General features: G+C 36.0%; 3 protein-coding genes across 3 annotated transcripts; 1 reads left to right on the forward strand and 2 right to left on the reverse strand.

Annotated features, from left to right (window-relative positions):
• Positions 1-1057: 1057 nt before the first annotated feature.
• Positions 1058-12222, reverse strand: LOC109014201 (PXMP2/4 family protein 4-like). Its single transcript, XM_018996563.2, has 4 exons — positions 11778-12222; positions 2512-2740; positions 1683-1807; positions 1058-1538 (listed from the first exon to the last, which is right to left on the reverse strand). The coding sequence occupies exons 1-4, from the start codon at positions 12105-12107 to the stop codon at positions 1437-1439; spliced, it is 786 nt and encodes a 261-aa protein (XP_018852108.1). The 5' UTR covers positions 12108-12222; the 3' UTR covers positions 1058-1436.
• Positions 12223-13788: 1566 nt separating this feature from the next.
• LOC109014200 (leucine-rich repeat protein 2-like) lies at positions 13789-16592 on the reverse strand. The gene is made up of 7 exons (XM_018996561.2): positions 16210-16592; positions 15730-15862; positions 15315-15386; positions 14886-15029; positions 14713-14784; positions 14533-14604; positions 13789-14051 (listed from the first exon to the last, which is right to left on the reverse strand). The coding sequence occupies exons 1-7, from the start codon at positions 16286-16288 to the stop codon at positions 13985-13987; spliced, it is 639 nt and encodes a 212-aa protein (XP_018852106.1). The 5' UTR covers positions 16289-16592; the 3' UTR covers positions 13789-13984.
• Positions 16593-19774: 3182 nt separating this feature from the next.
• On the forward strand, positions 19775-22987 carry LOC109014197 (probable protein phosphatase 2C 63). The gene is made up of 4 exons (XM_018996557.2): positions 19775-20293; positions 20890-21263; positions 22001-22237; positions 22437-22987. The coding sequence occupies exons 1-4, from the start codon at positions 20011-20013 to the stop codon at positions 22704-22706; spliced, it is 1164 nt and encodes a 387-aa protein (XP_018852102.1). The 5' UTR covers positions 19775-20010; the 3' UTR covers positions 22707-22987.
• Positions 22988-23368: the final 381 nt, after the last annotated feature.

The raw sequence follows: 23368 nt of genomic DNA on the forward strand, positions 1-23368 counted from the left end.
GTCATTTCAATTACCTGTTGCAATGTTTACCTCACTTGATCGGGAATCTGCTCTTTACGGACATTACTTGATCAGGATATTATCATTCGTCCCTTATGCAGATGTGTCTTCTCTTTGTGACCCTGGTGAGTTACATTTCTACAGGTTGTAGTTGCCCATTTGGTAATGCAGCTTAGTAATAGTCTCCATAACAGTTCCAGGAAGGTCGACCACTTATCTAATGTACTTAATCAAGATATATTTAAGACTTGCAGCAGGTGTGACTGAATGTTTAACCGACTGTGGCATGAGCTTTTGTCACAGACGCTTAAACTTGCATATTTCTCTGTTTTTCTTTGTCTTTTCAGAAACCAGAAAGAAAAACCTGAAGAAACTATAAATTCAGAGATATTCATGTGCTTACCTCTCTCTGACAAAGTTTGCATCGTTCGGTGCATTCTTGCAACTTCAAAAGCGTAACACAACATTTTGTATGAACTATATTCGCGCACTCATCCTCATTCCTCCTTGTCTGGCAAATAATTCTCATATGTATCTGCATATTTCACGACAGAGTAGTGTTTGTGGAATAGCATGATGCTTGTGCAGCAGCTTGCATTGACTTAATACAGCAGCTTAGCCTTTATCCTTTCTTCTTACATTTTCATGCGCTCATGCACCACGTGTGTGTGTGTGTGTGTGTGTTTGTGTTATATAATATATTTATTAATTAAACAATCCAACTCTTAATATGATTGGTGGGCCCGAGGGAGGCAAAATCTACACGGGCAAGTTGACAACTTCTCCGAGCCTTTCAATTTACAGATGGTATAATGCAGCATCCAGAGGCTATTTCTCATGTAAAACTGTTTCCGCTCCTGGGTGCATCTCATAATTTCTACTTCTTTCTTTGTTCATGGCTGAAGTATATATTGGTGATACTGAATGGCCAATATCGTATCAAGTAACGACTAATAATGCTCTCCGTATTGATGGATTGCACCCATAGACGTTTGGGATTTTTAAGAAAACGAACAAGAAAGTCACTTTCAACGGCAAGACTTCAGTAAGTCAACAATTTCAGTAATAATATGACCATCTATTTCAACCGTAATCGAGGAAGATCAGACTAATAATCTCAGTAAATAATTTGTCCAACCACATTAACACAGCTTTACACGAGCCTTTTAAGTCAGTTAAAGAATAAAAACTACACGAACCCTCTAGAAAGAGATAAATCTCCCACAAAAGCGAGAACCAAGCATGGTTTACACTCAATTTAAACTATAAGTGGAGCGGGTTCATATGCTTCAACCATGGTTCGGCTGTGGACATCACATTTAAATCCCGCAAAGGCACCTGATGCTTTGGTTTGTACGATATCACGCAACTTCCAGCTATAGGCTGTGCAGTCAAAAGAAATCTGTCTTTCTTCGGATCGGTAAACAGAATTGACACTATTGAGTAAATCTGCCAGTAGTTATGCTTGCTTTCTCTAGGCTTGCCATATAGGTCATGTAAATGGTCCACAAATATGAAAACGAATTGCTCACCAATGGCTGTCAAAATTAAAACCCCAAGTACCACATTCACAAGTTAATAGCCAGATTTTCTCAGTATGTGAGGTGTGTGGTCTGAAAATCCTTAACTTTCTCCACACATACAGACCTGCAAACTAAGGCGAGGGGAAAAAGAGCACGTACCTGTAAATGGACGGGCGTGAATCTGAATGTGATAAAGTCACATACGGGCCAATACATGACACCATTGAGCATTGTAGGGAGCAAGTCTCGCTTTAATCGGGCAACAATCTCTGTAATGTTTTCACCTGTTTGGCCATCATGATTATGTGAGCGCAATATCATCTCTTATTCCGAAAAGGGTTGGATCTTTTATCTTTATCGGTTGAGAATAATTCTCTTTATGGACCAAAACTTATATGCAGACGATTCAGAACAAACAGGAGACATTCCACTCCCAAAAGCTTAACCCAAACAACTAAAAACAAAAGAGTACTTAAGCCCAAACATCAAAACCCACAATAACTTCCTCTAATCAAGTCTCACCTATACTAAAACTAAATCGAAATCAGGTTAACTATTTAGATAGACTAGTCGAATCACTCAAAATTAGAAAAGTTTATGCATTCAAGATTCCTTTAAAAGGATGTCACTTATCCATTTCATATTTCACAATGTTTAAGTTCAAATAAACTATATGGACCATAATAGAGTATACAATCCCCAATCATTTTTTCACATCAGCAGCACTTCAAAGAAAATTATTTACATTCAATTCCTTGGCTTGTCTAGTTGCCTGCTCCAATCTTATAGCTTCAGAACATATGTCATAATTTGAATATGTATATTACAAAATTAGATTGTATCATCCAATGTTTCTAGTCCTTAGACAAAAGATCAACCTCTCACCTCCATTTTCCAAACACAGGTAACTACCACAGAATTCATGAGAAAGTGCAGAAATAAATATTAAAACCAATAGTCACCATAAAAATGGATTTCTCGTGCATACCTTGTAAACATGCATTCACAGAGAAGAAAACAACAGTCATTGCAGGTCCATATAGTGCCTGCCCCATGGCCATTTTCTTCAACGTAGAGAATATATCCTGCTTTGGAAAGAGCTTTGCCATGAAATTGAACCAAAAGTGCAGCGATGGTCCTAAAATTAGCATCCCATATCCAGCCATGCGTAATGTCCTTAAAAAGTCAAAAGTTTCTGTAGATGGCAGTGCAATAGTCTGAAGAAATAGTTTACAGAAAACAACATATAAGCATACGACAGTTAACTAACTCCTCAAAAGCACTTAACTTCAAATAATAGACACACATCCACACATAGAATAGGCCTGCCACAAATACATACAAGGTACTCACGAATTCAGACAAAAAGCAGATAATACTTTATTTTGCGAACAAAGTATAGTTAATAGTCAGCCTTCAATATCTAATTTCCATTGAATGCAATGCGATAGAGTTAGGTTTTTCTTATTTGAAGTAAGGTATTGTTAGTTAAGTGCAACAGAAGAAAGAATGCCAAGATTTTTTTTTTTCGTTTTTTTGTTTTTTTAGGACAAGAATGCCAAGAATTAGAATTACAAAAGTGGATTGTTTGGTATACATAAGTTGACTAAATCGAAAGATAAAATCATTTCAACACGGCCCCAATTCCAAAAGAAGAGAGAACACAAACAACCAACAAGGAAAACTTAAGTTATCATTAGACCTGCTGAAAAGAGGCGCTTTAAGCTCATGGCTAATGACCAAGAGGTCCCTCAAGACAACACTTTGCCATGGCTGACATTTTGATTGTGTGTGTATGAGAGAGAGAGAGAGAGAGAGATGGAAGGGAACAAAACCTAGTTGAGCATCCACATCCAGATGAGCAAATTTATATATATATATATATATATATGTGTGTGTCGGGAAACCTCTCCAAGACAGGGTCTTTCGGACCACCGCTGCAAAGTAAACCCTGGTTTCGTGCATCACACCTCTAAAATTTCCCTACATAGAACTGGTTAAATCGTTGACTTTTCACCAGAGGGTGTAGCCCCAAACGATTGTTTGCACCTATGAGGTGTTGAACTTTTTACCTTGAAGGGAGTGATACCCCAAGAGCAAGGCCTTCACCACTTGGGCCAACACCTTGGGATTTCCAAATGAACAAATTTTTACCTAAATTTTAGCTAAAAGTCATATTTTCCTAAGTTTTACTCATCTTTCCAAAAGCTTCTACATCTCACTCCCTATTCTTTCTCTATTCTATTAAAATAATCTTTCTCTACTCTTTCTTTATTATTTTTTTCTCTCACTTCCCTTTACAATCTCAACTACTCACTATTTTATCTTTTTTCTTATGTTTTGAACTATTACTCTCTAGCAAATATTTTAAACAAATAATATAATTTTTTGTCAAAATTCGCCATTTCCAACGGTAATATTTTGTAATGGTTAAATTTTAAAAATTAGTTGGAAATTGAGATAATAATTAAATCCCGAATAAAAAAATCTAGAAATATATAATTATTAGGGAATTGAAATCGTACATAGCACTATAGAAATGTGTGTTTGTTAATAAAAATTAGTTAAATGTTTAGAAAAAATGACTTTATTTAATATTATTGAAAGATATAAAAATATTATCTGCCTCACATTAACAAAAGTAAGAAAATTTGATTTTTATGATATTGTTTCTAGTTTGGAAGAAAGAGTAGGAATAACAAATATATATAAATTCGGAATAAAACAAATGGAAAGAATGATTTAGGCTTGCTACAGTTGCTCCCCAAACCGTAGAAATGGGGAGCAACCGTAGCAATGGGAGCTAACTGTAGCAATCCTAAAATCAAAAGTTAATTTTGGGAGCTGGATGTAGCTCACTTTTCATGTTTTTTTACTAAAATTTGGCTAAGGATCAATTATAAGGAGGCAAATGGGGAGCATACAACTGAAGGAAATCTAGTATGAAGGATATTTATATGTGTGTACATAGAACAAGTTAGCTTTCGTAGAACAAAAAACAAAGAACAGAACCTGGCAATTTCAGATAAGGATACAATTTCAAAAGAACCGAAAAAAGGGAAAATTGTTTGTTAGGGATCTAGCAGCAACTGTGAAACTTAGAAGTGAAGATGAAAATTAAGAATAGTAAAGTGAATTTTGGAGATGGGTTCTACGAACTGATGTGAAGAATGAAGTATTGAAAGAGGAACAACATCGCTGCTAGATAGCACAAAGCACAGCGTTCAAAGAAATAAAACAAAGCAAATTGAGTTGAAGATTGGGTTGCTTCTTGGTAGTTATACGCAACGTTTCATTTATTAGTTGGTTCTATAGTTTTAATTGTAACACACACCGTTTTGAGACTAAAAACACCAAAACGAAGCGTTTAAGTCAGTGTCCTTTACATAACAATCTGTCAGGTCAGTTTAGCATTTTTCATGAAGTTAGTTACAGGGTAGTGTTTACATATATGAGGAAAACACAAGGAAGAAGGGAGTAATCTGGAATGGGGAAAGTAGAATTCTCTAGAACTTTGTAAGGAGGTTAGGAGGCCCTCGAAGCACTCCCGTAGCTATCTGATTTTTTGTGTTCATCTTCAACCTTTTGTCAAACACTGCACAAGCACTCTATTACTTACACGCAGTCCACCATATCAATTGCTATTCCATTTTACATTTTCACTTCTCTTTAAAGACTCAACCATTGATCCAAAAGCCCTAAGACTGTTGGATATTAATTTGGTTAAACCTTTAATCCTCAAGATCACAACATGCCACCACGTTTCCGAATCCGACATCCATGGCGGCCTACTCTTTCGAAACTAACCCGATGGTAGCTCTTTCCCTTTAGGCAGCCTCACTCAACTATCAGTATTCAATGACTTAATACTATATTCATACATATTACCAAAGCATTTTAATCCAGTCTATAGGTCGCCCTCTCTGTGACTTGAACTAGTGACGTGGTCCATGCTTTGATACCAATTGTTAAGGTTCTCAATGTAAAGAGAAGTGGAAATGTAAAATGGAATAGCAGATGGTAATGAAATGAATGCAACTGTCGTAGAATGAATGTAATCAGGAATTGGATTCAAAAGGATATGGTGGACTGTGTGTAAGTAACAAAGGGCTTGTGCAGTGTTTGACAAAAGGTTGAAGATAAACACAGAAAATCAGGTAGCTAAGGGAGGGCTTCGAGGGGCTCCCAACCTCCTTACAAAGTTTCAGAGAATTCTACTTTCCCCATTCCAGATTACTCCCTTCTTCCTTATGTTTTCCTCATATATGTAAACACTACCCTGTAACTAACTTCATGAAAAATGCTAAACTGACCTGACAGATTGTTATGTAAAGGACACTGACTTAAATGCTTCGTTTTGATGTTTTTAGTCTCAAAACGGTGCGTGTTATTAGGGTGTATTATAGCATCCTGACAACACAACTTGATATTATGCCGTTCCCCTGGAAGAATATTTGGAGGTCTCATGTGCCTTCTAAAGTAGTTTTTTTTGTTTGGAGTGCTGCTCTTGGGAAGATATTGACCACGGACAACCTAAGGAAGAGAGGATGTGTAGTGTTGGATTGGTGCTACATGTGCAAGAAGAATGGAGAATCTGTGGACCATCTCTTATTGCACTGTGAGGTAGCAAGGGTGTTGTGGGATGAGATCTTTTTAAGGGTAGATGTTGTTTGGGTTATGACTATGAGGATGGTGGATTTGTTGGGTTGTTGGGTTGTTGATCAAAGATGCAAGGTTGCCATCAAGTGGCAGTAGAGTGGAAGATGATTCCGTTGTCTATTAAGTGGTGCATTTAGATGGAAAGAAATGCATGGTGCTTTGAAGATAAGGAACGCACTCTAATGTGTTGGTTTTCAACTATTGTATTACATGGGGATAATGTCCAGAATTTCTTGTCTTTAATTTATCTTTCTTAGAATGTAATTAGGAGTTCTTATGTATACTTCATGTGTACAAGGGCTATGCCCATTTCATTCATATATATAATATCTATCTTTTACTGATAAAAAAAAAAAACGGTGCGTGTTACAATTAAAACTACAGACCCAACTAATGAAACGCTGCGTATAACTACCAAGAAGCAACCCAATCTTCAACTCAAATTGGTCTGTTTTATTTCTTTGAACACTGTGGTTTGTGCTATCTAGCAGCGATATTGTTCCCCTTTCAATACTTCATTCTTCACCTCAGTTCGTAAAACCCATCTCCTAAATTCACTTTACTATTCTTAATCTTCATCTTCACTTCTAAGTTTCACAGTTGCTGCTAGATTCCTAGCAAACTCCCTCCCTTGAAAGCACCTTGCCCACAAGGTGTGAGTAAAGGGCTTGAAGCCTCCATAGCATCTCCGGACTATTCTCATAGTTCACCAGATAGCATGAAAGCATTGGCCACTGTCTCACTTGTAAAACAGAACAATAAGATCAAGAGCAAAATAAAAGAAGTGAAACACCCAGGATGCTCTCTTATGTACTCTTCCATACTTGTAAGAAAGGATAGTAGAGGCTCACTAAGACAGGAACTGGAAATTTCTAGCAAGTCCCCATCCTCTCCAAACTTCGTAGAACTCAAGCTGATTGCTTGCTGGCCAGCTCGTTTATAAACATCAAGGGTTTTGACAGCTTCAAGTCTTGGCATCAAAGCCAAAGCATATTGTATAACATAGTTGCAAAGTACTTCAACATATGGACGGAAAGGAACGGTTCCATCATTGGCAATTTCAAATTCATAATCTTGCTGCACATAAGGTGTAAAGAGAAGCCAAGAGAAATTCCCATGCACACAACAAACCAGCAGCATCGCAGAGACCACAATTGCACAACTGATGCTAACATCCACTAGAAGCAACCACTGATGATGACCCCTGATTTCCTTAAATAAACCTGTATTATTTATCGGTTTTGAAGCACCCCTCCAAACTTGTGTTGGTGAAGTGCAAAGAAAGTTATTCCCTGCAATATTGTAGACTTTCGCCAGTATTTTTGGAGTGGGACCTCTCAAATTATTAAATGATAAATCCAAGTAAGAAAGACCTGTGAGATTAGGGACAGCTTTGGGAATCTGGCCTGATAAATTATTTCTACTTAGATGAATTAGGGACCCCAAATGCGTCTGGAATTTCTCCATCAAGCTGGTTACCCAAGAGGTCAAGAGTTTGCAACTCTGAAAGCTTTCCTTTGTCGGGTGGGATGGGACCAGATAACTGATTTTTCCGCATTAACATTGCTCGAAGACGACTCAAGTTGCCAGCACTGGGTGAAAGAGTCCCTAATAAGCCCATATTGGTCATCTCAAGGTAAATAACGAAACCTTCGATATAACAAGCAATCATGTTCCCTGTGCAAGGATCAACAAAGTTAATATCCCACCCATCCATCACCTGCAACTCATCATTGATCTTACTCTTCACCGCCATCAAAGCCACCCCCATTATTGTCCACAAATCAAGATTCTCCACCTTCTGTTTAGGGGATTGAAATACAATGCCCACCCAATTTCCATTAACTATACAAGCAGGCCCATCAAAATTTCCAGAGTTCATAGCAACATCTATCTATATACCAAAGAGCTCAGTGAAACCATGGACATAAAATAGGTCTCAAATCGTGAAACAACGCCACTTGTGACAAAAATGGTGTCTCCCCCAACCCAGTAACCCATAACAGTCACGGCATCTTGGATAAGCCACTTTGCAATGAAATCTGTTACAGTCCACAAAAGGCCTATCGCACATATTAATTGATCCAATGCAGGTAGATCCCTAATTCCTACTGGTGATACTCCTTGCCAAATCACGGAATGGGCATTGGTAAGCACCCTCCTCTCCCTCTTAGAGCATCCTCATCGGCTTGGCCAAATGAAAAGGTTGGCTAAAATTTGCATAATTGATGTCAAAAGCATCCCACATTAAATTGGGCAAATCTAAAATAATTTTGGTTTTTGCTACAGTGATTGGCCAAAGATGGAAAACTACAATTGATTCACCAAACATTAAAATACTAATTTTTCACTCCAAGCAAGCATTAAAATATTAGTTTCTCACTCCAAGCAAAAATACTATTTGGTTTGTAATTAAGAAATTTAGATAGAATTTTAGATGAGTTTAATCAAATATTTTTTGTTATTAACATTAAATGACTTTTGAAAATATGATTTTTTTAATATTAATTTAATTAGAATATAATTATATTTAACATTTAATTGGTAGAGCTACAAAATGTGATAAAAATAAATTAAATAAAAAAATTATTAAATTAATAATATTTTATTATTATATAGAGAGTGAATAGATAATCCAATATGGTGATTGAATTTAAATGGAATAGGCAAATGTAAAAAAATGTGATATTGGCTAAATTTTGAAGATGGATTTAGCCAAGCCAATAAGGATGTTGTCACAACCTTCCTTTTCCCCAATTCTACACAACCAACAGTTTCGTCACTGCCACTAACTCTACTAGGGACTTCAACAACCTTTTCCCCCAACACAGAAGAGGAAGAGCACGACAAAACCGGAAGATCCCTTGCCACCTTTATAGCCCTGAGTTCCATCCGGAAGGGTATCTTCCGCAACCAACCAACCAAAAGAATTTGTTGTAAAGCTTCTTCTTCCTCTATCAAAGGGCTCCAAAAATACGCTTAAGTGGAATTTTAACAAATCGTTTGGGTGCCATTACTTTCCTCTGCTTCTGATCAAAAATCCCTTCAAGTTGCTAGAGCCATATTTGGGTAAAAATTTCCAACACTCAACTTTTTTTGTTTGTTTTACTTCAAAATTTCTCATAAAGTCATCTCTGCTTACTGTACCGCCTTGCTCTCTTGCATAGCTCATCAAAATATTGTTTGGGCTGTGAGTCTTGTAGTACAGGAGTACACCATCTTCAAACACGAACCACCTCGACTTTGACCCCCTGTCGTAGTTCACCCCATTGAACAGAGTCCCAAGAACACTACCCTTGAGACCTCCATAAACGTTTGAATAACTGGATTTGACGACGATATCATCCTCCTTGTTGATGTCGTGTTTCGCAGCCCGAATAGTTCTGCAAAGCCCAAGCTTCTTGGTGCCTACAACTAAGAAGAAAGAGAAGCTCCCGTAGCCTCCGAGGTCATTCCGATGCCTAAGTCAGTGGATAGTTCTCTGGTGAGGGAGAAGGAAATATAGAGCAAAGTAGAATTGTTTTTTTTTTTATAGGTAAGAGCAAAGTCGAATTGTTATGCAGGTTGAATCGAGAGTCTCTGTATGAGGGTTTTCCCTTATTTATACCTGATTCGGGACCTTCCGTTGAGGGAAATCGTGGCGTGTCAGACGCCAGGTCTGCCACCACTCATTTTTTTATCGCCTTAGTGGGTGTCAGTCTGCGGCCTAGCGGGAGATCGCACCGTGCCAGTCATCCTGCATTTGTCTGGCCGCCACTTCTCTGTCATGTAGGGGTATAAATTTAAACCGAAAAATCGAAAAACCAGACTGGACCGGTTGGTCCGGTTTTGAACAAGTCTGGTCCGGAACCGGTTCCTATATTATGAAAACCGGCTGGAACCGGTCCGATTTCGGTTCCGTAGTTTCCGAAACCAGACCGTACCGAACCGGACCGGTTCGAAAAAATATATATATAAAAATTAATTTTATATATTATACAAAATATTTATATATATAAGTTTTATATATAATATATAATAATATATGAAATAATTTTATATTATAATTTATAAATTATAACATAAAATATTAATATTAAATATGAACATTTGTAATTTGTTTGATCATATGTTATTAACATAATTATATATAAGATAATGTTATTATAATTTATAAAATAAAAATTTAATCTTAAAAATAAAAATTTAATTGATAATATGCTTTAAACATAATATATATATTAAATTATTAATAATATTTTATCATAAGAAGTAACATTTTATTATATGTTTTTTACATTTTAAAAAAATCAAAAAACCAGACCGAACCGGACAGGAAACCGGTACAACCGGATGTACCGGTTTAAGAGGGTAATCGAGGCGTAATCGGTTTTGAAAAATGAAAAACCGGTACATACAGGTTCGGTCCTAGATTTTGTCCAAAACCGGACCGGACCCGTTACACCCCTATTGTCATGCCAAAAGGTGTCAGATCGCGGGCGAGCCGTCCTTGGCTCATGGGACGTTCCATCGTGCGCCGGATTCCCTGACATTGACCCGGGTTGGCTCGTGCCTTGGATCCGTGACTCTAGGACCAGATGCATGCCGATGTGGTGCTCGTCCAGCCTGGTGATTAAACTTGTTAATTCGCCGACCTCCGAAGCGTTCCTCCCAATCCTTCCGAGCCGGGCCTTGAGTCGACAGGCCAATCTTGGTTGGGCCTACGCTCACTTCCCGATCCTCTCGCCCCGGGTTCCCAATTCCCTCCGAGGTATAATTTCGTACTCGAGCCCTCCTGTAGGGTGTTGTGCACTCGGTCTTCGATCTTGTGGCCCTGAGTCTTTAGCTCCCCTACTCTGGCCAGGGCTTCGTGCTTGGGCTTTCCTATGCTCGGGCCCCTCTGGGGTGGGCCTCCCCTCACACTCATCTTCCTCGCTTTCAGTATCGTTCTCATCTTCACTCTTTGAGATCTCAACATCAAGATTTGGAATCTCTTTAATAACTACAGATTTTTCTGCATTTTCACCAAGCTGGTGAACATGGAGGTTTGTAGTGTAAGGCTCCTCTTCTTCTTCACAAACTACATAATTTACTTTACCTCTCAAAAAACTTGCTGATTTTTGTTTCACTAATTTTTTGATCATAGTATTTCAATTAGGAATATTGTTCTAATTTACCAACCAGTTAATCATCATATCTCTCAACTCGTCCAAGCGATTACTGGAGACTCTTTCCATTAGAGTCCACCCGCCACTGTAAGGCTTCTTCTTGTTACTCGAAAAATATTTCATCCTCCATAGATCGTCGGCTCTAGATACTAATTGCTAAAGACTCAATCATTAATCTAAAAGTCTTAAAAGTGTTAGATACTAATTTGATTAAACCTTTAAGTCTCGTGATCATAACATTTTCGGCCTTTTCTAATATTGACCAACCAGTTGTCCGCGTCAATTTCATTTCTTTTAATATTTTTTTAAGAAAGAAAATTTTCCAGCACTTTCTTTCGATCTCCTTCCATTTTCTCGACGACCAAACATAGACTATACAGAAAGCAAGGTTCCAAGAAAGAAAAAAGAAAAGTAAATATAGAGGGACCTAGGGTCTTTCCTTGATTACCTGAGAGGTCAGGTCAGCTGCGGTGTAAATGAGCGCTGAGGTGATACTCTTCGTTAAGACCGGCCTGGACTTCACCATCCCCACGTACCAACTCACGAATCCAGTCTTCGAGACCGACGACGAAGAAGAAGAGAAAGGATACGAGAAGGAAGACGGGAAGAAGTCATATTCTCGGGTTTTCCTGAGGAAATCGGGAAATCGGAAATAAGCTCTGGACCGCAACGCAGAAGTCCTCGTAACGGGAGCTCGGGTGGGGTCAACGAGGTGGGTGATGGGGTGGTTCTGTAACAGGCGTGGAATGCCGGCGTTTCTCCGGAGAAATGCGATCATTTTGGTCGGGTATCTCTCGAAATGGGGGAGCTTTGAAATATATAGGAAGCCGGCACTGAAGGTTTTGGGAGAGAGACTAGGAAGGGTTTTGGGTTTAGGGGGAGGGGAGTGTGAGCCGTTTACATACACACATGATGCACGTAAGGGTTGGTGGGAAATTTGGCTTTTTGTAACGTGCTTTTCCTCGAGTATCAATTGCATCTTGTACTCGCTTCATCACCCCCATCCAAATATTGTGGCTTTTCTAAAACAAAAATAAAAGTATTATTTATACATTTATAGGAGGGGTTCTTTGTAAAAGGTACACCTTATTAAAAAAAAAAAAAAACATAATTTTTTAGTAAAATTTACTTTCTTATAAAATATATACGCGAGATTTATATATTTAAAAATTATATAAATTATTATCTTTTACTTATATTCTCGTATGGTATCATTTATTGTTATTACTCAAAACTTGGATCTGGTAAAATAAAAGAGAGATGATAGATTTACTAATATATAACAACTTGTTTACAATTTAGTCTAATTTTTATTTTGACTTATATTTTTTATTTGATGGGTTTAAATTTAATAAAAAATATTATTATATTTAAAATTATTTATAAATTATGAATAGATTATAAGCCTATCACTTGTCAAAACAAAATAGGAGGCCTTCCATTGACACTGGGTATCAAGATTTTGGACTTCGTTTAATACCAGCCGCCTAAATATGCCATACCGATCGGGTAGCAGGTACAAAGATTGATATAGTTTTGAATCTGTCAGAATTTCGATCATTTTGAGCAGTCGATATTTCAGATTTTGGCCTTTATTCTTTTTGTTTTTTGCAAACTGTAAACTCATTTGTTGATCTCAATTTAATCTAGACTATTTATAATTTATATATATATAATTTATTTTAAACTATTATTTTAAAATATAATTTATATATATAATTTATTAATATATATATATATACAGAGAAGATGATTTAGAAAATGACGCAAGTCGTTCTAACTGATACCACGTAGAATATTACTAACAAATAGACTGGATTAAATTTGATATTTCGATTTATTAAACTGTGTACAGAGTGTATGTATATATAGAACAATTGTGAGTAACGAGCTCTACTTTACGTTACATTTAAAATTCCTAAATGATGCTATAAATGCGTGTAACAGAAACGGAAGAGCAGGTCCAGGATTCTTTGCCATGTCTTCTCCGCAATTTGAGACTTTGCCTGATTTTTAGTTGCTGCAGAATATTCCTCTCGATCTGTTACGTGATCATCGGAACTTGATTTAATACCTCCCAATGAATTCAAAGATCTCCCAGGACTTCAGCTTCACTGTCGATTTCCTGACACCTATTTTGTTTGAAAATACAGCTCTTTTTCTGACACGGGTATCTTTATTATATGTTACATAGCTTAATTAACAAATCAACTAAAAAACCATGGTTTAAGTACTTCTCTTTTCTCCCAACTTTCTTATGATTGATATATATATATATATATATATATATAAGAAACATGTTGTCTTTGAATCTCGATGCCATGCAGACGGATCTGCTTATTCCGACTTTCGTTGGCAAAATATAAAAACTAGACTACAGGGATGTGCAGATATTTTTGCTTAAGTCCGACTTTTATCCACTACCTTAAGCGGATTCAGAACCTTAGGTCGTACATGGATGAAGTTCAAACGACAAAGGTTAATTTATATATATAAATGAGGATTCCAAGTGTACAATCATCTTATTTGCTTGCTATCATTACTCTTCTGCCAACACATTGACAGGGTGACATTATAAAAAGTATGCTACTTTCATCATACCATAAGTTCTACAATCCCAAAATTCAGAGGAACAGGGAGTAGTAGTAGCTTGCTTCAGCATCCAAAGTCGTATGGCACCAGTCCTTTCAGCTCGGGGCCATTGAGTCTGTTGTTCTCAAAACTATAAAACACAAAACCAAGAGGATCAAACAGTTAAAAGCATCATTCATGGTAGATTAATCCGTAGAGTTAAGAAACTGAGTCCAGAGATTCTGGATCATGACACGCTTTTGCAAAACAAATTTCTAGAGATCGTCGCGTCACATAAATATTACCAAATATATTTCCCAATGTTTGTAATGGGTTGCAAAATTTGGTGCCTAAGGAAAGTAGAGATGGAAAATGGTCCAAAACCCTGCAGGTCTTGGCTTTCTCTAGAAACATTTATCTAAATGGCTAAACCTAGCATTTCAAATGCACTCATCCGGAAACTCCATTATAAGAGAAATTTTCATGCTTTCCCAGACAATCATTTGTTCCATGCATGGCAAAGAAAAAATAAATGCAATTAGGAAATCACTATCATCTCCAAGTTATCTATGAAAAGTTGTAGCCTGGTAAATATAACTGGCATGGTCAAGGAAGTGAATGACACCGGGTACCTTTTCAATGGGAATGTGGCAAAAGGGCCATCGACCGGAATAGTTCCACAAAGATTGTTGTTCGAAACATCACTGCAACATCAACAATTCAAGCATAGCTTATAATACAATCAGAAACGAAAATTAAGGGAATCAAAATGGAGTATATTCTTTTTACTTTATATTTAGAATCAAACTTACAGAACTTTGAGATTAGAGAGGCCAGTGAGCTCCCTTGGTATTGATCCTGTTAGCTTGTTGTTGTTTAGCCGTCTGTAACATCGTTTCAAACCATATCAAATGCAAGTTTCAAGCCAAAATGTAATTTTTGGAAGTTCAGATCTAGCTAGTCAAAGGAAGATACTGATACTTACAAGAATCTGAGAGACTTCAACTTGGCTAAAGACTTTGGGATTTCTCCTTCTAATCTGTTTTCATACAAATCGATGCTGACAAGGTTTTCCAAATTACCCAACTCTTTTGGGATTTTACCTACTATCTCATTCCTATACAGCAACCTGCAGCCCATTAAAGAATTTCAAATCCAGTTACTTCATTTTTCAATTATTATCGGCCATGGGAAATTTGATATCAAAATCTAAAACACCTTTTTTTTTTTTATTAAAGTGGGACTGAGATTAATTCTCCAATAATCTTTAAAAAGTGAGCTGAGCTAACTACCTTAAAAAGCAAAACAATATGATATATAATTCATTAATGTGTGTGTGTGTGTGTGTGAGAGAGAGAGAGAGAGACATTATTTCAACTAATTTGTGTAAATGCCGAAAGAAAAAGAGCAATACAAGTACTGCAGATGCTTGAGCTCGCCAAGCTCTGAACCTAAAGTGCCAGAGATATTAGAATTGCCCAAATCCCTGAAATTCAAAGCAAAGAATATCAAGTGTAAGAATAAACCGCAAACAACACACCAGGAATTCACGAGAATGCAAACAATACTAAAAAAAAACATTACTATTCATAAGCCTCACACACCAAACACCACACATCATAATTTTTTATTTTTTTTATTTTTTTTTATTTTATTCTTCTTAAAATAATTAAAATTTTCTATTCATCATCTATATTTCATATATTTGGTTAGGAAAAAAAAAATCATAAAAAGAGTGTTGCGTGGTTTACTAGGCTTGAATATAATTTTCTTAAAAAAATGTAAAAATCTTGTAGGAATTGACACTGGCATGAAAGGGGGAATCTTACAAGCGAATCACATGGTTGGAGTCGTCACATGTGACATGGAACCAGGTGCAAGGGTTGACCAGAGTGGGGTCCCAGCTCTGCAACACATTGTTGGGATCAAAGAGCCTGCTTCTCAAAGCATGCAAAGCATTTCCTGGAAGCAGAACCATTTTATAAAAGAAAAAAGAAAATTAATAAAATCAAACTGTGTTTCATATCCAAGGAAAAAAAGAAAGAATCGAAATTGAAATTTGAGGCTCAGCAAAGACTTATTCCATAAACATAAAACCCATAATAAAGTAGGAAACGAACGGTACAAAATTGAACAAGCCGTTTCCTTCTCGAGTCATGGCATAAAATTCAAGATTTCAAAGGGTTTTTCTTCTCCTTTTCCATTCCTTTCTCTTCGGTTTTTAAGCAACCAAAAAATGAACGAAATGGATAAAAAGAAGGAAAGTTTAAAACCAAAAGAGAAAAAAGTTAAGGGGTCGAGAGTAGTACCTTCAGAGTTGGTTGACGAGCTGGGAGTGAGACAGAGAAGAAACGGAACAAGGATAGAGAAAAGGGAAAGAGGAGCCATTTCGGACGGAGAAAGGACGAGAGAATTGAAATGGTGGAACTTGAAGATTAACGAGCAGAGAAAGAGACAATCTAACAAAGAAATGAAACGCGTATTTTCTTGAGTGAAGCGTGAAGAAAGAGGAGGGGAGTCAGGGAGTCAAGTCAAATGAACATTGATGCTTCGGAGGCTTGCTCTTTGGGAGAATGCAGGCCAATTGGAAGGGGGAGGCGGAAACTCAAGTCATGCATTGGTCGTACTCGTGACTCGTGACTCGTGAGTGACACGCTTGCCGTGTTGGATGGGGCGCACCGATAGGAAACTTGGGATCTAGGAGTTGGTGGGGGCGTTGGAAGTCCTAGGTTTTGGAAATAGGTAACGATATCTATGTAACACGTTTCATATCATATTACTTTTTAAAATAGAAAAATTTTATATACCATATTATAATTATATTTTTATTTTATTAAATAAGATATAAAATATTTATTATTATTAAATAATTATTTATTATATTTCTTTATCATTTAATAGTAATGAAGGTGTTATATATTATTTAATATGATTAAAATAAAATAAAAATATAGTATATAGTATTATTCTTATTTTAAAATATAGTTATGTAATATATTATAAAAAATTACGTATATTTATCATTTTTCTTTGAGAATCATTAGTAATACTTTGACGGATGATTTTCTCATAGAAATAAATATCAAATTCAGGGGATGCAAATGTGTAGAAAAAGCCACACAAAGTGATATCATTTTCTTTGTTTGATAATTTTGCACTGAATTGTTCAAACTCGTGTCCACAATATTCTCTCGAGTTTTTCTTTGCATTTCCTGTGAGTGAAATTTTCATATTCAGACCAATGACTTGTGGAGCGGTAGTAGCCTTTGAAGCTTTGAGCTACAAAGTTTCCTTCTGACTCAGATGGTGCTGAGTGTGAAAATTTTCCCAGAAACTTTGGGTCAGTCTGAATAAACTCTACCTAGCATTGGCATTGGTTTCATAAAATTTATCTCTAAAATTTGATAAAAAAAAAATATATTTTTCATAAATTCAAAACTTATCTAGCCATAATCCCACATTAAATTAGTCAAAATAAAAATATAAAATATTTTTAATTTAATTTTTTCATGTTTTACAATTATATTAATTATATTTTAATTAATAATTTAATTTGATATTTAAATTATTAATTTTCAACTTAAATATATTGTGGCTCAAAATTAAGAAATAATTATTTAAGTAAATAAAATAATGGTTATAGAGTTTGAACAGTTAGTTTTCAAATTTAAAGATAAATTTAAATATACTGTAGTTCAAAATTAAAGATTTTAGTATATACTGAATTCAATGTAATGATTTTAAACTCAAATTTATCAAATTTTAAAATTGATACTAATTTGATGAGTTCAATACCAATACTCTAATCTCCAATCAAATAAATGGATAAAACACAGTTACCTTGGATGACCCAATCTTTCTTAAAGGGTTGGCTAGATAATTGGGCCAACTAAGGCCCACTTAGAGGCGCGTAAAATGAAGTATAAGATTATGAGATTGACCCACAAAAATTGTAAAGGATTTTGTTATATATTAATTATTATTTATTCACACATTTTATATCTGACATTTTTTTTTTCAGGGTTGTGGTATAATAAATAGTAATTAATTAAAATAATTATTTAATTATAAATAAAAGTATATTTTTATCAATTATTATTTATTACTTCGCAGCGTATGAAAAGAAAAAATTAAATATAAAATATAAAAGTGAATAATGGCTAAAGCAATCCCTCGTTGCAAATAACGTGTTCCTTTCCAATCTCAGGATGAGATATTTGGAAATCAGTGTCCCAACGCACAAAAAGTCGTCTTTAGTTGGTCTATTCTCTTCTTTGAAGATTATTCCTTCTACACTCTCAAATGATTAAAATGTTTTATTTTACATCAAATAATACAAAAATATATGGTGTGTAAAGATATTATTTATTGTATAATTTTTTTATAACTATTGTTTGAAAATCAACATATTAATACATTTAGCATAATGATACTTCATACACATTCTTTACTACTATTTTACTATTTAATTATTTTTATCTTTTGCTATTTGAATATGGATTAAAAATTATAGAACATGACCTTATTGCATAATCTAGATATTCTGGTTCAGAATTTTTGAGCTTGACTTTTCGTTACGATTATTGTATACGATTAAATTTTTATGAGCTTAACTTCGAGTCAATTTTTATAAAATTGAATTTATTTGTAATAAAATTACATAATTACGTTAGCTGATTAAATTTATTTTTGTATAGATTATGCAAGAAGATCATGTTTTTAAAATTTTAATCCATATTTAAAGAATAATAATAAAAAAAGATAACTTATATAGTTGATACTAAAGATTATCACGTACCTTCCGCATTAATAAGTTTCCAAAGAAACTTTATTCTTATGGTCAAAGTGTGTGGTTACCCAATTCGTTGTTGTCAATAGAAATGTTGGGTCGTCTGTTCCTGTAGTATGGTTAATATACCATTATCAGAATTATCAATAAAATTAGAATATTTTCAATTAAAAAAAATGAATAGGCAGAAGATGAATGTGAACGGTGTTTGAATAATCATAGTCTTATAAAATATATAAAAACTTAAAAAGAAAGAGAAATGAAAGTGATATAATTGGAAAATGGACTACGACTACGACTATGAATATGACTTTGAATATGCATCCTCTGAATACTGCCATTGCCAGCTCTCGTCACCGCTCTTCATATGCCGCCACACAGATTCCCATTCCATTGAGATTCTATCGTCTTTTTAGGTTACGTTTGGATGTTGAAGTGAGTTGAATTGAGTTGAGTTGAGTTGAGTTGAGATAATAAAATATTATTAGAATATTATTTATTATTATTATTATTATTTTAAGATTTGAAAAAGTTAAATTGTTTATTATATTTTATATTAAAATTTAAAAAAATTATAATGATAAGTTAAAATGAGTTGAGAAAAATTGTGATTGCAAACGAAGCCATGTCATTGCGCTTGTGCTCATCCATCAAACTCTTTTCCTTTTCTCTTTTTCTCAATCTTGGAAATCGTCTCTGCATAATTCTTTTTCCTTTTTCCATTCTTTTTTAAAATAATAATAATAATATACTATTATTAATCAATTAATGCCACAGACTTCCCCCTCGTATGTATCATTAATGTGTCTCTGTGCGGCAAGATATGGGAAAGCGAAAAACGCACTTCTAAATAACGCGTAGAGTATAAAGACAAATGATTTTGTAGTTGTAATTGTATAAGTATCGTACAGTCATTTTATAAAAATAAATTAATATAAAATTTATATAAAAATAAATTAATATTTTAAAAATAAATTTTATCTTATTTTAAAATGACTGTACGATATTTATGTGTTGTATAATTATATGATGGATTACTCGCTACGCGTAGAGTATAAAAGCGTCAATCGGTCATTCATTCATTCATCGGTCTGCTTCCTTTCTTCCTCTTGACGCGGTATTAACCCCCACCCCCACGACTTTGCTTTCTCCTTATCCCACGCTGTGCTCGCTCTCCTTCTCTTTTCTCTATCTCTCTCTGCCTCTTTAGCTTTTCCATCCCAATCTCACAAACCCAACTAAAACAACAGAGACACAGAAGTCAGAAGCCTTTTCTTCTGGGGGCAAGGCAAAGAAACAGAGACATACAGAGGGGACGAGTATGATGTTTCGTTCGTGTTGCAGACCGCTGGAACGCTGCTTTTTTGGTTGGCGGGGCTGTGGCTCCGGTGGCGGGGGCGGCGATGGGCTTCTCTGGCACAAGGACCTCAAGCCCCATGCTTATGGGGACTACTCCATCGCGGTAATCCAGGCCAATTCAAGTCTTGAAGACCATAGCCAGGTCTTCAGCTCGCCCTCCGCTACCTACGTCGGCGTCTACGACGGCCACGGTGGCCCTGAGGCTTCCATATTCGTCAACAAGCGCCTCTTTCCTTATTTGCACAGTATATTCTCCCCCAAAATCCCAATATATCTTTGTTAAATTTATCAGAAAGAGTTCTTTACAAAAAAACGTGTTTCATGTGGATCGCTTGGTTTGATAAGGTTTCGTTTGGTTGGTGCAGGAGGGAAATGAAAGCACTTGAATAGATGCTTTTTGTTTTTGTCCTTGTGTGAAATTTTTGGTTGTCGAGGATCCGAGCAAAGTAGAGAACTTCACATACTTGTTTGAATGTATTGAATATATTTTTGATCGGTTGAGTTGGCACTTTTATGATTGATTCATAGGTCTATGGGAAGTCTTTACCCTGGGAACATAGGCTCCGTTTTGTGTGTGACTTGTGAGAGAATTTACGACCAATAACGAGTATTATATTAAAGAAAAAACAATTTAATGAATTTTTGAGTTTTGACACTGTAACAAAACGGATTCTACTTATTTTTGTGCATGTATATAAAGTATTTATGTTAACTCGAATTGGGTTTGCTTTCCCATTATTTTCCTTTGCTTTCATGGCTAACAAAGGGACGTTTTGAACTTGCCTGGTTGCATTAGGACACCTTAATCTGTCTCTTTCTCAGTTTGTTGTTGTGATTGTAGAATTTGCTACTGAACAAGGTGGATTATCGGTGGATGTAATAAAGAATGCATTTCACGCCACTGAGGAGGAATTTTTGCATTTGGTAAAGCGAACATTGCCAGCACGGCCACAAATTGCTTCAGTAGGGTCATGCTGTCTTGTTGGTGCAATTTCAAACGATGAATTGTATGTTGCAAATCTCGGGGACTCGAGAGCAGTTCTTGGCCGGATAGCTACGGAGAGTGCCAAGAATTCGGTTGTGGCAGAACGGTTGTCGAATGATCATAATGTCGCAGTCGAGGAGGTGAGGAAGGAGCTGGAAGCACTTCATCCAGATGATTCACATATCGTTGTGTATTGCCGTGGAGTATGGAGGGTTAAGGGAATAATTCAGGTACGGTGGGAGTACTTGTGATACAGTTGTTCTGTTTCCTGATAGTATCAAGTAGTTTACTTGTATTTGAGTTCTTATTAGTAGTAGTCTTTTTTATTTAAGCAATTGTGTTGCAGCATAGAATAAAACTTGAATTTTGCTGAGGCCAGATAAAATGATACTGTTTTCAGTACTTTCTTTGAATTTTCTTCATACATGCAGACAGAGAGAGAGAGAGAGAGAGAGAGTTCCCGTTTAGATGTTGGCAAAGGCAGACTACGGTGTAACACTCTAGTTTTGCTTCAATTTCTGTTATATGTTGAAGTGGTTAGAAGCTGATGCGGTGGGTAATCGTTGGCCGCACGTCTGTAGTCTTAGCCAAAAGCATTATATGCATGAACAATTGCCCCAACCCTGTTCTTGCATAACTATTTTTGTCAGTTATATCCATATCATGCTATATCTGTTGCATTTGTCTCTGCCGATTCCAGCATCTCATGCAGTGAAGTTAAGTACTCTGTCTTCTATGCATGAGATGTACATGAAGACCTCATGGAGCATGGTACTAAGATCTAAGGGAGTTTAACTTGGTTTCTTCCTGTTCAACTTTGTCGGTCATGTGGAACTTAATATTTCGTGAAGTGTGTATTCTTGCTGGCTGGCTGTTTTTACCTTCAAATATTAGATGATAATTTGATGAAGGAAGCTGTTAAGCTGTTATAATTTATTTTTTATTCTATTTTTTTTTTTCCTTTCAGGTGTCAAGATCTATCGGTGATGCTTATCTGAAAAGACCTGAGTTTAACAGAGACCCAATTTTCCAGCAATTTGGAAACCCCGTTCCTTTGAAGCGACCAGTAATGACAGCAGAGCCCTCAATCCTTTTTAGAAAGCTCAAGTCACAGGATTTATTCCTGATATTTGCATCAGATGGCCTCTGGGAACAGTTAAGTGATGAAGCAGCAGTAGATATTGTCTTCAAAAACCCAAGAGCTGTGAGTTCCCATATCTCTCTCTGTCTGGCTCTGTCTCCGTCTCTATCTCTATCTCTGTCTCTGTCTCTGTCTCTGTCTCTGTCTCCCCCACTTTTTTTTCAACAGTTATTCTTTTCCCCAACTGTAATCGACAGCTACTATTGGGGTTTGACTACGTGTGATTCAGACACGGTCCATTCATTAGATTTATTATATGCAGGGCATCGCTAAGAGATTGATCAGAGCTGCCGTTCAGGAGGCTGCAAAGAAAAAAGAGATGAGATATGGTGACTTGAAGAAAATTGAAAAGGGAATAAGGCGTCATTTTCATGATGATATTACTGTTATCGTAATTTATCTTGACCACCAAAAAGGTTCTTCAAACGATAGGTTTAAGCACAATACGGTTTGCTCCATCAATGCACCTGTTGACATCTTCTCCCTGAATGCAAAAGAGGCAGGAGATGATCTGCTTCCCCAAGATTTCTAGAGAAACAAAACCCTTTGCAGGTTGACTGACAAATGATTTTTCTGATAAATATTTTTATCACATAATAGTAGTAGAATACGCGTTCTCTCTCTCTCTCTCTCTCTCTCTCTCTCTCGGGAGGAGGAGAGGATTAAATAGAGAAAGGTACAGATAATAGAGTTTGATGAATGATGGGATCAAGCTGCCATAACTGAATTTCTTGAGCTGCACATTCTCGACTTCGTTATTGATCTTCACTGTTTGAGTTGATGATAGTAAATCCAAGAAAAAGGAGACGCCAATTTTTGTAATTTTTCTTTTTTTAAACAGATTTTAAGTCAAATACAAACTTCTCCACCGTTGAGTAAGCATTAAGCAATTTAAGGTGGGCTAACCTCATCCCTAAATTCACTTCGCATAATTTTCTTTAATTTTTCTTTCCATCAGACGTTTTTTTCTCCAAGACTGGCGAGATTTCCGTTCTGTTACTGATAAATCTTGGACCAGTGCTGGTAAAGGACCTAATTTACTACTTCAAGTTCATTTCATTGTTCTGTTAAAAACTCACGAGAGAGAGAGAGAGTCACCCTGTATCGTACATATTGCTCAATGTTTCAGTTCCAAATTCCAGGAGTAAGAAGCAAATGTGTTTGGGCGTTGGGGGAAGTCTCAACTCCAGCAGG

This window comes from Juglans regia, chromosome 16, assembly GCF_001411555.2.
Source record: "Juglans regia cultivar Chandler chromosome 16, Walnut 2.0, whole genome shotgun sequence".
Taxonomy (NCBI): Eukaryota; Viridiplantae; Streptophyta; class Magnoliopsida; order Fagales; family Juglandaceae; genus Juglans; species Juglans regia.

Bases quoted from the DNA above. Each gene is read 5' to 3' on its own strand.
- LOC109014201 (XM_018996563.2), bottom strand. From the start codon at position 12,107: ATGATCGCATTTCTCCGGAGAAACGCCGGCATTCCACGCCTGTTACAG. The intron at 2,741-11,777 runs GTAATCAAGGAA...CTATTTCTTCAG, and splicing joins CAGCTGACCTGACCTCTCAG to ACTATTGCACTGCCATCTAC. The intron at 1,808-2,511 runs GTATGCACGAGA...ATGGCCAAACAG, and splicing joins TGTGAATGCATGTTTACAAG to GTGAAAACATTACAGAGATT.
- LOC109014200 (XM_018996561.2), bottom strand. From the start codon at position 16,288: ATGGCTCCTCTTTCCCTTTTCTCTATCCTTGTTCCGTTTCTTCTCTGT. The intron at 15,387-15,729 runs GTAAGATTCCCC...TTTGAATTTCAG, and splicing joins TCCAACCATGTGATTCGCTT to GGATTTGGGCAATTCTAATA. The intron at 14,785-14,885 runs GTAAGTATCAGT...ACGATGTTACAG, and splicing joins TTGAAGTCTCTCAGATTCTT to ACGGCTAAACAACAACAAGC.
- LOC109014197 (XM_018996557.2), top strand. From the start codon at position 20,011: ATGATGTTTCGTTCGTGTTGCAGACCGCTGGAACGCTGCTTTTTTGGT. The intron at 20,294-20,889 runs GTATATTCTCCC...TTGTGATTGTAG, and splicing joins CCTCTTTCCTTATTTGCACA to AATTTGCTACTGAACAAGGT. The intron at 22,238-22,436 runs GTGAGTTCCCAT...TATTATATGCAG, and splicing joins TCTTCAAAAACCCAAGAGCT to GGCATCGCTAAGAGATTGAT.